This window comes from Patella vulgata, chromosome 7, assembly GCF_932274485.2.
Source record: "Patella vulgata chromosome 7, xgPatVulg1.2, whole genome shotgun sequence".
NCBI classification, from domain to species: Eukaryota; Metazoa; Mollusca; class Gastropoda; family Patellidae; genus Patella; species Patella vulgata.
In genome coordinates this window covers 38,182,912-38,195,864 of record NC_065885.2, presented here as the reverse complement: position 1 = coordinate 38,195,864, position 12,953 = coordinate 38,182,912, and the positions used below count along the sequence as shown (strand labels likewise).

Sequence of the window (12,953 nt, the reverse complement as noted above, 5' to 3'; positions counted from 1 at the left end):
TTCTTAAAACGGTGTTTGTGTTTAATTTGAGTACAACGAATTATGACAACAGGTAGATATTGATAATTAAAACACGTTGTATTATTTGACTTGTTTGTAAAGTTGTTGTACGTGACTCACGAATATTATTATTATTACGGTGGAATGAGAATCAGGTCAGGCAGAAACTGAGAAAGCTCTCATCGTCCTCCTAGTCCTACTCTCGGGCCGTAGCAAATCCACGGTCAACACAGGTAAGAAATAAAATAAGAAACATCGTGAAAATTTGCAGGCACGTGTTGGACAATTACGACATTCAAACCTTTAACATTGGAGTGCCGTAAATTGGTCTGGGTGACCTATTTACGGCAAATAAACAAATATAAAGACCAATACATCTTTCTTTAAACTAATTTGGGATGATAGGGTCTACTACGGCACACAAAAATAAATTATGCCGTGACAGACATGGTTTGCGTACGTCGGCTTTTACCATGGCTTTGCCGTTTAATTGCCGTGGTAAATTTCGAGTGCCATGTTTGTGTACAGAGAAGGACGAAGGGGTTTAAATATGACTGGGCGGCTTCCTTCGATTTTTTCTTTGTGCTGGGCGACAAAAAATAGTGCCGGGCGCAGGCGCCGCCAGGCGTGGCTACATCTTTGAAAATGTGCCTGCAAAAAAGTTTTTTAAAGCATTTGCCTGCGCACGCCGTGCGCATGTGCGCGGAAATATCGATGCCTGTCCCTAATTGGGTAATCTTTTACTGTAAGTTATATCACAGGAGTCTGACCTTCTATCCGTATATATATATATGCATACACCATGTCCAAACAGACTATACAATAAAAAAAGAACAGGAATGCAATGCCTGTTGAAGACTCGATTTTACCTGCTCTCGCTTCGGCTGGGTTTTTTTCAACAATTCGTAATGTCAGGCAATCAAACCTCTGTCGATTCACTCAGATATGTTTTTTCTTCAATCTAGTCGTTTTCATTGGCATAAATACTCCCACAAAACGATATCATATGCCACTTGTTTCCAATATTTACATTACTTCCTGTTGTTTTTTTTTTTATATATTGACTGGTTGGACATGGTGTATGCATATATATACGGATAGAAGGTCAGACTCCTGTGGTTATATATGCGTAAAATAAATCATATGATTTTTTCTGGTCTCTTCCATCCCTACACCTTCCAGAAAGAAAAAAAATCATTAACTAAATAGAACAAGAATATTTTTCACTTACACTGGACTTGTATTTGATCAGTATTTTGTCATTGGGTATACTTGTTGATGTACATTGTAGTTTCTGTCATGATTATCTATTCTAATATAATTAATGGAAGGTCTTATTTATTGAGAATCTGGTTCAAGAATGGAAATGGTGCAATTAAAATAAAAACCAGTTAATCTTGTTTTTATTTACCATTTTGGAGAGGAAATATTGTAACTATTCATAGTTACTCAAATTAATTGAAAAATTATTTTTAACATGATCAATGTGTGTGTTTTCAGGTTTAGTTAAAGCCAAGAAATATGACTGGAAGGATTCTAACTTAGCATTATTCGGATCAGACACAGAAAAACAAGTTAAAAGTAAGTATTGTTGACTACATCCCCATAGCTTGGGTAAGCATTGGGCCCCCTCACATTTTAGTAAAATACCTGTAAATGATGTGTTCAGAAAATTGAACATTTTGGCAAGGAACAAGAGGAAAAATGTTTAAATCACAACCCCTTCCACTGTGAGAGCTTTCTATAAAGAGGTCTTATATACTTGGGCCCTGTTTCACAAAAACTTAAATCTCCTTAAAATCGTCTTAAACTAAAATTCCATCCTAACTTAAGATAGATGCGTTTCACAAAACGATTTTAAGCATTTTAAATAAAACCCACTAAAATAATATTGTAAGTTAAAATTGTATCTTAACTTAAAATAGTGGCGTTTCACAAAACTATTTTAGGGACAATTTTAACTAAAATCAATGTTAACTTAGGACAGCCGTCACCCTCTCCTAACTTAAAATCACAACATTAACAAACATTGATTAGAGCTATGTTGTTAGATCTATTGCGACATATAGATATATTTGGAATAATATTGCCAATGACCCGGGTCATATAATTTAAACATACTATCATTCACAAAAATAATTTTGATTCAAGTATGAATTATACTATTTTCAAATAAATAATAGACCCCCAAAAAAACTAAAAAAGAAAATCTAAACTCACTTCATATCTAATGACTATAAAAAAATATCTTTGTAGACCTACAATTGTTTAAAATATGAGAGAGAGAGATAGGGAGGGAGAGAGAGAGAGGGAGGGATAGAGAAAGAGAGAGAGATTTAATGTCCAGACACAAACTAGGTCATTTCGGGACTAACACATGGTTCAATTTTAATTGAATAATTCGCTTGTGCGTAGGGGTCTTTAGTAGTGGGAGGAAAACGGAGGATCCGGAGAAAACCCACAAGGTTGGACATTGACACTACTCCCTGTCATGTACCACCGAGGAATCGAACCCCATCAGTCCTATAATACTAGATAGGCCATATGCAAAGTATTTATGGTTTTTGGGTTATGATGATTTATATAGGAGCCAAGGGTATTTTATATTGGGAAAAAATCATTTTAATTTAGTAAGATAGATAAGCATTATCCAATAAGGAGTGTGGCACTTTGGCATTTTCAAAGTATTATTGAAAGGGTCCATGGGACTGACATTTCAAATCTAGGCATCGAAACATTGGCTATTTCGTGTATTAGTTTAAAAGTTGTTAAATACTTTTAAAATTCGACAATGCTTTAGTCTAGATTAATAGTCAGAAATATCTCATGTTTGTGACAATTCTCAATAGTTTCTGTTATCCAAAATACCATAAAACTACGAAATTTAAGCGATTTAGTTTATCGATACGCATTGTGCTGGAATTGTGCACTGCGCGGGCGCAAGCAATTTTACCTAAAATCTATTAAAATTGCATTTTAGTTACAATCGTTCTTCGTGAAACTCATAAAATTAAAAATTTCATTTTGATTTTAGTGAAAATCTATTTTAGTGATTTTAGTTTAAATTTTTGTGAAACAGGGCCCTAGTATTTTTACACATTAATCTCAGGACAGTCTAATATCCAAATGATATTAGACTTTTTACTATACAAGAGTGTTAACCAATTAGAATTGCTCTCCACCTATCATATTTTTCAGGAGATTAATGAGGTATTGCTGAGTTTGACGACTTAACAATATTTTACCATTGATTTCAGCATCTGTGTGTACAGTACAAATAATCATATGTTTATCTACAATCTTGTTCAAAATGTTACCTTTCTAGAAATCAATTTTATTGGTATAAACTTGAAAACTAATTACACCACCAACATTTGAAAATAAACATTGTCTGGATAATTGGGCTTATACAGATCACCTCAATTAACAAATCGCTTCTGGGGAGTAAATGTTGATCTAAATAACGATGAAAAACCTACAAATACCATGTTTCAATGTGCTATATTTGGGGCTTTTATAGCTAAAAACTCTTTATCTTTTACCTCCGTGGTATGTTTGCAATGCTAAACACCGCTGAAATATCTGGCAATATCTATTTACAGACTTTGGTGGACACTTGATATTTATCATATTTATACATGTATATTTTAGAGGAATCAGTTATTTATTATAATTATAGTTGTATATTTTAGAGGAATCAGCTATTTATCATATTTATACTTGTATATTTTAGAGGAATCAGCTATTTATCATATTTATACTTGTATATTTTAGAGGAATCCGCTATTTATCATATTTATACTTGTATATTTTAGAGGAATCAGCTTTTTATCGTTTATACTTGTATATTTTAGAGGAATCAGCTGAATCAGAACCAGCATGGGCTGGAGCTGGAACAGAAGTTGGACTAAAAATCTGGAGAATTGAGGTAGGAGAAAACACAGTTATATTAATAATACATGTATTTTCAGTTAAAGATGCATTATGTAAGGGCTAGATCGGCCAATTGCATGTCTTTATTTAGCTTCAAATGTTATATAAACTATTATTTAGGCATTTATTAACATGACAACCCTATAATCAACTCTCTAAATCATCGGATGACAGAGATTTAAATTCATATTTCTCTTATATTCTCTTATTGATATTCTTAAATATGGCAATTTGGCAATACTTAATTTTTACAGCAATTTCAAGTGAAAGATTGGGAAGAATCTGAATATGGTAAATTTTATAATGGTGATTCTTACATTGTTTTAAATGTAAGTAGTTTAGTAACAGATGATAAACTTTTGCTGTCAACAAGCTATGCATTCTGCAGGGTAGTGAAAAGACAATCATCAATTTATCAATAGATAGACAAAATCTCCTCATCATCATTTATCTTGTGCAAGATCATGTGACATTTTGCAGCATCACCTGACAATCTAATCCATTCCATCTGCTTACTCAAATTCTAATCCGTTCAGACTGAACACAGGTTTAACAAACGATGAATATAGCATTTTGTCCCCGTTTTTATACACCCACATGGCAATTTGGTTGTATATTAATGCGCTTCCGTCCGTTCGTCTGTCAGCAGTCTACACACTACATTTATTATCCGATCCGTATGAAATTTATGTGCGTTACTTGATCTGTATTAAATTTGTATGCATTATTTAAATTAGTAAAATGAAGAAGCCTTTAAATTTCAACAATTATGGCTCTTGTTTTACTTTGTTAAAGCTTGTGAACACTCTGACAACAAAATTTATCGTCTAACCTGTATTAAATTGATATCAGTGTCTTGTAAATGCTACCATTACCTACAAAAGAATAAATATGTGACAACCCTTGTTGAGTGCTCAGACGATTTAGATGCTATGGGCATATGCTTTGTTGCCTGGCAGCCTATCTTTGTTTGTGTAACACCAATTAATACAAATAATTTTTCTTTTTTCAGACATACAAGGAGGGTGACTCTGATGCGTTACTTTATGATGTCCATTTCTGGATTGGTAAAAATAGCTCACAGGTAAACAATTTAATAATCTACAGAAGAATCTGCATTAAGCAGCCACCCAAGGGAATTTTCACAACTGACCGCTTAACGGGAGTGGCCTCTTAATAAAATCTCGGTGCTTTTTGTGCTGACAGAAATTAAATATTACGCTTGGATGCATTGGAAGCGGTAAATTTGACCGTCGCTGAATCTTGCGCCGAACGAAAATTCTTTACTCAAATCTCGGACATAACTTAACAGGAGTGACCTCTTAATAAAATCTTGGTGCTTTCTGTGCTGACATAAATTAAATATTACACTTGAATGCATTGGAAGCGGTAAATAAGCGGTAAATTTGACCGTCGCTGAATCTTGCGCCGAACGAAAATTCTTTACTCAAATCTCGGACATAACTTCTGTAAACTTGTCATTTTGTACCAACCTTCGATACTACTGTCTACCATTGTGATGCATTCGATAATATTTATCCATTTTTGTGAAGAAAATCGATGAATTAATTTTATTTTATCAAAAAAGCACATGAACAAAAAAACATTGCCGATTCTATCACCTATTTACAGGGGATGTAACTCTGTATGTAATATTATAGGAGGCGCTAAAACGTCTGTTTAACAATAAAGTGGCAATGGAAAAGAGATACTAGATGATCGTGACAAAACTCGGTACTTTTATTTTATTCAATCAATATCAAATAATCTGTCGTTACGCGTGAAAACAATGATCAGGTTAGTCGTTTAATAACAAAAGATTAATTAATAGATAATCCCGGGTTGATTGTTATTTTTACATTTCTTTTTACCTGATCAGTGGGGGTCCAGTTAATTAACTACTACTCACGGGATTAGCGGGGGCGTTACAAAGAACGACAAGATGGTATCATTCAACAATTGCCGCTGAATGGGCAATGTTTTGTTGAATTTATTTGTAAAATAGTGACCGCTGGCCGCGTTAGAGGAGTGACCGTTGAATAAAGAGATGAAACAACAGAATTTTTACGGGGGGAATTTATCGTGACCGCTTACAAGGAGATGTTGCTGAATAGGAGTGGCTGCTCATATAGATTCTACTGTAATTAAAATTCAAATTTGTGACTTAATAGATAATACAGGAATACAACATAGCAAAGCACATACAGTGCAGACAATACTAACTGTTTAAAAAAGCACAAGCAAATGTGAAAATTAATCCAGAGCTGTTAGAATAAACTATTACATTTTACGTGTAATTTTAGGATGAATATGGAACTGCAGCATACAAGACGGTTGAACTTGATACATTTTTAGACGATGCTGCAGTCCAACATCGAGAGGTTCAAGGTCATGAATCTGACCTTTTCAAGTCTTATTTCCCAGAGGGAATTACGTAAGTTTAATTGGATTTCTTTGTTAAATTTATTATAGATGTGGAATTGGTATATTTATGAATATTACTCCTGTTTTTAAACTGGCAGTTGGTGTAAAACAGGTTTTTCGTCCCATTCAAATAACTAGATACTGTTCCTTGCCTGGTCCTCCATCTTACCCCACTGTTAAGGGAAAACAGATAATTCCCACGTAAAGCCTATCTTGAATGAATTTTGACCTCGAACTCTATCTCAGTATTAACCATAACTCCACCACCTATTAAACATACATTATGCAAGAGCTAAATCTGATTATTGCAAGTCTTTATTTAGGCTTCAGATGTCATAGAAATTATAAATTAGATCTTTATTTACACAACAAGCACAAAATCAACTCTGTAGACCCACAGATGGCTTGGATTCGGCTTGGATTTAAACAGGATTTCATTGATTGATTAAATTTTTAAATGGTGTCGTAAGCAGAGATTAACCGTTACGTTGACGCCATACTCCCGGAAATTTTAGATCGAGGCTAAATGATAGAGTGTACGAAGCGAGGCCGCTGTTGAGCGAGGCCGCATGTTATCAATTTGATTGAAAGTTTGATATATACTGCCTTGATATTATGTTTAGTTGTGGTTAAAATGAGAGTTTGGATGTCAGTATTATACACTCTTTTGTCACTTGCGTTTACAGAAAAATTATGGAAATTGATAAACATCGCAGCTAACATCACCCCAGTTGAATTGCAGCTCCATTGGATCACTGTTTTCTATTTATCTGCTTCGGGAGTTACGTATGCCTACCAGTTACAGTACAAGAGTACATGCAGGCTAACAAGAAGTCGGCTATAATTATGCCTCATTGATTTGGTCCATTCCTTTCTAACTTTCGCTTCTTTTTTATATATTAAAAGTCTTATTTTTAATTTGTAGTAAAAATAAATGTGATACGAATTGAATTGCAACCCCGTCTCGAACCGTAAAGGCTAAACCGAAAAGGCTAACGGTACCACAGTCATTGAAAACGTTACTTGATAATCGAGATTATGTAGGTGGAGTTAACGCCTGTCAATCACACGATCGGCCATTCTCGGTTATAGTGAAGAGAGAGTTGACTCTTATTTCTAGTCAAAAATTACAATGGCGATAACTCTGTTCAGAATAAAGTAATTTGACTGAAATTTTCAATATTCTTCTTTCATCATCTGTTTTTGAACTGTTATAGCAAGAATGGACAACTTTCTATTAAAATCTCCCATAATGTATCTTTAACTTGGTGTTAAGCTTTAATTACAGCTATAGGTATTGTTATTGTTATTTGTCTGTTTCATTTTGTAGAACCATGGAAGGAGGAGCTAAGACTGGTTTCCGCCATGTGGAACCTGAGGAATATCGTCCTCGTCTTTTACATTTCTCTGGTCAAAAACGTAATATCACCATCAGGGAGGTAGGCAATTTATTATTTTTTATTTTATATCTTAGACAACCATGCATACATTTAGAAGCCCAAATTATTCTCCCTCACAGTAAAAATAAGAAATTAATGCCCACGTGAAATTAATGTGTGAAGCTTAACACTTCCTGTATCCCCTTGAATAATAAATCAATATGGACATTATAATAATGTAATTAAATTTTTGTGTTTGCTGTGATAGACCCCTGGTCCTAGAACACAAAAAAATATTGACATGTTTTTAACTCTCTTAAAGGGACAATAACACTCTTGCTGGCTTGACAGCTCCAGAAAATAAAAAAATAGCCTTATTCTAAGTACTAGAGGTGTTAGTGTCCTACCTGTTGTGTAAATTATTCATTAAATCCTATTTTACTTGTCCAAAGGGTTCAAAAATATTTTTAAATCCAAGTCACATTTGAAAAGCTTTACGTTAGGCTTTTCAAATCATTTTGTTGAATTTTTCCAATTTTTTAAACTAGGTGTGTTAAGATGAAATTTGTATCATCAATTAATTGGAATATTGTAAAATAGTACAATTTGTTGACCAGAATAAAGATTGAGACATATTATTCAGTTACAACAAGAGTGGTATTGAGCCTTTAAGAGGGCATCATTTTGCCAAATTGATATTTTTGCTACATGAGATAAAAAAAATCTTTTTGTCAAAACATTACTTTTACAGATAACACATGCAGTGGTGTAGTTACATGTCCAACTGGCTAACCTCCCTTTGTAGATTATATATAATGGGGACACTCCCCTATTGGGTGTTCAGGAATTGAATTCTCTCAATTCCAAAAATAGTGTCCATTGAGTGAAAAGGGGGATTTTGGGCTACAACCAACCATGCCAGCTGAAACATATGTCACGATTCTACTCACATGACCTTAGTTGTCAGTATTGGCAGAACTGTGACAGGACTTGATTCTGTGTCACCCCATTGCAATTCTGTCAATTCAGAGCATCCCCACTTTGTAATGTAATTTATTTGTTCTCTTTGCCTAGATTCCTCTGTGTAGAGATCTTGTTAAATCCAGTGATGTATATATTCTTGATAAGGGTCTCAAACTCTTCCAATTCAATGGTGCTGATTGCAGCAAAGACGAAAAATTCAAGGTAGCTATAAAAAATATCATATCACTCATTATTTCTTATTTATAGGTCAGGGTTTATGTAAATGAATCAATATATAAAATGTCATTCTTGGGTCATACCTGATCTGTGGTCTATCTAATCAAGAGATGATCAACAAATTAGGTGTGTTTACTAATTATTATTTAACACAGCTTAATGATTTATTTTAATTACAGGCCATGCAGTATTTGATTAAATTGAAGGGTGAACGAGGTAATGCTGATTCTGAAACATTAGATGAAGCCGAGACATCCAGTAGTGTAAGTACTAGCTTTATATACTTTGTGGTTAATTTAATGATTTTAGTTGATGGTGAGATCTTTCTGTTAAAACCCTAGGAATAAATGGAAAATATATACACAATAAAAAAGTGATCTTACCAAAATTAATGTAATATTTTATGTGGCCGCTATCAATAATTTGTTGTAATTGTCTGTCGAATGAGAACTCAGTTTTATCCATAAATTTCTAGACCAAGGCAGCTGTATCTTCCTTATTTAGCTAAATTACTATCTAATGTCTGATCGTTATTATCTATTATCAGTAAATTATTTATTTGTTGTTTTCCACATTGCATCTTTTATGTTTGATATGTAGCATGCTATAACATTAGAGCAGACACTTCTATATTAGTGAGGTCAGTTTAAACATCTATACCATTTTCTACTTCCAGCATGAATTCTTTGACAGTTTAACAGATAGTGTACCGGAAGAAAATGATAGTGATGATGAAGATGATGATGATGACAACGTTCTTTACAGGTAATAATAATGATATTAATTTAATTAATATATATCCATTTTGGTGTATGTGGCCCTGCAAGTAGAAGAATTGATTTGGTTATTTTTCAGTTTTTCCAGTTTCTGAAAGTCTTCAGTGTCTCCACTCCGATAAGCTCCAACTGGGCTAATGAAGCCTCTCAGTGGCACTATGGCCTACTCTTATATAGAATTCCAACTGCCAAGAGATCTTTTACATGCATGCCATTGTATACACAGGTTTCTTTTTTTTGTACCATCCGAACAACGAGACAGCTGTCCTGGTTAGGCCCTCCATCCTGACAAGGAGAAACCACGTGGAAAAATCTCGAACTTTCTTGGCCAATGCAGGGATCGAACATGCGACCTCCAGGCTAGCGAGCCAGCATCTTACCCGCTTAGCCACTGTGTCTCCCCTAAGCAGAAAAGTAAAGATAACTGTTTATATTGGTGGTTGATTAAACCCACTATATTAGGTTGTTTAAATTTCTTGTCTTGACATTTACAGAACAAAGCAGGCCAACTTAGTGATTTACAGGGTGGGGTTTGGCCTACTGGTCTAAAGTGTCTGCTTAAAATCATTGAGTCAATTGATGTGGTTTAGATTTCACACTTGTTCATGATAAAGTCACCTGCCTAAACATGTATTTTTTTTCTGGGTTCTCCAATTACCTCCCACTGCTAAAGACCCCTATGCACAAGCAAATTATTGAAATAAAATTGTGCCATACATTGGTCCCAAAATGACCTAGTTTGTATTCAGTTGACATTAAACCAAATTTCTGTCACTCTCAATGACTTACAATTTCTATGGGTTAGTTTGGTTCGTTCGTTCGTTCGTTTCTGGGGTTTTACGTCCACTTCCACCTAAGGTGATATCGTAGACAATGTTAGTTTGGTTTAGTTATCTCCCTTTTAAAGTTCTACAGTTTTTCTTTTAATGCAGTTTGATGCACCATTGAGGCTGGTCACCTTAATTTTATGACATATAAATTTCTGGTGTTTACATTACATATATCCTGAATTAAATAATATATATTTTAATATTTATTGCTATATTATATTTTAGATATTCCAGTGGTAGTTTTGATAAAGTTAAAGAAGGTGAACCAGTTACACGTGATGATCTCGCTGATGATGTATGTTATTTTTGATACATTTAGTAACATCTTTATTTTGTTATAGGATTTATTTTGTTTTTTGTACTCCGCTGCTTCGACCATATCTAATGAATCACACCTTAGTCATCAGTCTGCTGAAGTATTGTCACATATCCTGCAATATGTCGACCAAGCACTGAAAGTTTAAGGAACAAACTAGTCAATGGTGCTGGTCAGTAACCTAAGTTGTATTTACAACATGGTAAAATGCTCTTTAACGTCAATATAGGACTGATACTATGACAGCTGTACTCATTTAAATTTGTGAATTACTTCCCTTTCAGTTTTGTTTTTATTCATAAATTATGGAACTTTTGTCATTTTTTCACTTATAAATTAAGTGAAACCTGTTTCGTTATAGACCTAGGATTGTACAATACAGTGGACGTATACAGGTCGCTATCCAATCCATTCTCATAATGTGATAATTCTCTTATGTCTTACAATGTCAGTGTTTTTGTCTTGTGCCTATGTTTGTCTTGTGGGTTTCTTTTTATATTTATGTGTGGTACTACAGCTTGATAGATTATAAAATGATTATACAGTGCTCTCTGTGTGATAATAATTTTAACTTTTATTAGGATGTATTTGTATTTGATTCGGGTAAAGAAGTGTTTGTTGTTGTTGGTAAAAACGCATCTACTGAAGAGAAGAGAAATGGTTTACCTTATGCTCATGTAAGTTTCTTACCTTTATCTTAAATCCTAAATTACTAGAAGTTTAAGATCGATGATCAGATAATTTTAAATATTTTCATATATCACACCAGCATCAAACAGTTTGACTAATTTCGCTGGACTCTGTTAATAACCATTTATCTGGACAAGACATCTGAAGTAATATTGTTAATCATAATGAATAATTAATTTCAATTATTTCTTCTTTTTTTAGACATATCTCTGCATACATGATGAAAAGCGATTTGGTCGTCCAGTTACTGTTGTTACAACTGGACAGCGATGTCCTGCATTAGATGCTGCATTAGCAGCTTAGAAACAAAAATGTATATGTACATAATATTAGTGTTGCCATGGTGTTGCCATGGTTGATAATTACATATTGCCATCGTAACAAGAAGAATCTCAATGGGGACGAATAGAAATGAACAATAGAATAGCTTATTTTCTAATATTAGCCACACTAACACTTATTTATATACTTTAGATATGTTTATAATGGCATGATAAATTATAAACTACCACCTATGCAATAAAAATGGATGTTGTATTTTTATTTTTTGTACTGTATGGTTTATAGTTTGTTAGTTTTGTCTTTTAAGCTTTTCAGTGCAATAGTTTATGTATTAAAATCGAAATTGGTAATAATTAATAAAACATATCGTTCAATTTAATTAAACCTTTTATAAAATGCTTTCTGTCAATACAGATATTCCTGTTTTTTATTTTAATAAGTTTTATTTTGATGAAATCATATGTAATTCACATGTTGAAGTGCTATTGTTATGACCAAATTTGCATATTTTAATAATCTGAATCATGATGTTAAATTTGTCACAAAACAGATTCAGTCATGTTGCTTTCAATAATATTCATTCTAAGTAAACATTCTAGGTAACTTTCACAATATGTCTTTCATTGATGGTGTTTTTGTTTCTTGTGGGTTTTTTTTGCTTTCACAATTTTCATTTTCTTAAGTAATTTATTTTATGCAGACAAATCACTGTGTATTTTTCTCTCTATTTTTTTTGTAGATTTTGTTTATATTTTACTAACACATGGTGCATGTAAAAAATAAAATACAATTATTTTCATGAGAAATATTTAATTTTGTTATTGCTTTTAAACTGTTGTAGACATTTGATTACCTGTTATTCTAAATGTGACCCAAACACTTTTACAGCAAATTGAACCTAAAACCTTGGCAATAAAATCCATACAACTCAAGACTGAGTCAAATGGTATCGCTAGAAGGAATGTTTTAAATTTGACAATATTACCATTACAACCAGTAGTCCCTTCATCTCCCCCTCCCAGCAAATCTTGTGTTACTAAAAACATCAGGGTCCATATTCAAAGGTTTTCTTAAAGTTAAATAAAAATACTTAATTCTTCCACTTAACCAAGTGTCTTATCTT

The 12,953-nt window shown here is 33.3% G+C and overlaps 1 protein-coding gene across 3 annotated transcripts in view; it reads left to right on the top strand.

Moving 5' to 3' along the window:
* Window positions 1-12,636, top strand: part of LOC126828722 (gelsolin-like protein 2) — a 30,531-nt gene extending 17,895 nt beyond the window's left edge. For 2 of the 3 annotated variants that reach the window (XM_050558692.2, XM_056102103.1), the window contains exons 3-14: window positions 1,501-1,581; window positions 3,855-3,928; window positions 4,188-4,262; window positions 4,946-5,017; window positions 6,237-6,367; window positions 7,688-7,796; window positions 8,811-8,921; window positions 9,116-9,199; window positions 9,613-9,701; window positions 10,768-10,837; window positions 11,440-11,535; window positions 11,750-12,636. In XM_050558692.2, the coding sequence (XP_050414649.1) occupies window positions 1,501-1,581; window positions 3,855-3,928; window positions 4,188-4,262; window positions 4,946-5,017; window positions 6,237-6,367; window positions 7,688-7,796; window positions 8,811-8,921; window positions 9,116-9,199; window positions 9,613-9,701; window positions 10,768-10,837; window positions 11,440-11,535; window positions 11,750-11,851 (1,094 nt within the window). In that variant the 3' untranslated portion in view covers window positions 11,852-12,636. Of the gene's footprint in view, window positions 1-1,484; window positions 1,582-3,854; window positions 3,929-4,187; window positions 4,263-4,945; window positions 5,018-6,236; window positions 6,368-7,687; window positions 7,797-8,810; window positions 8,922-9,115; window positions 9,200-9,612; window positions 9,702-10,767; window positions 10,838-11,439; window positions 11,536-11,749 lie in introns of those variants that run through there. The other variant, XM_050558691.2, reaches the window with a different exon arrangement.
* Window positions 12,637-12,953: the final 317 nt, after the last annotated feature.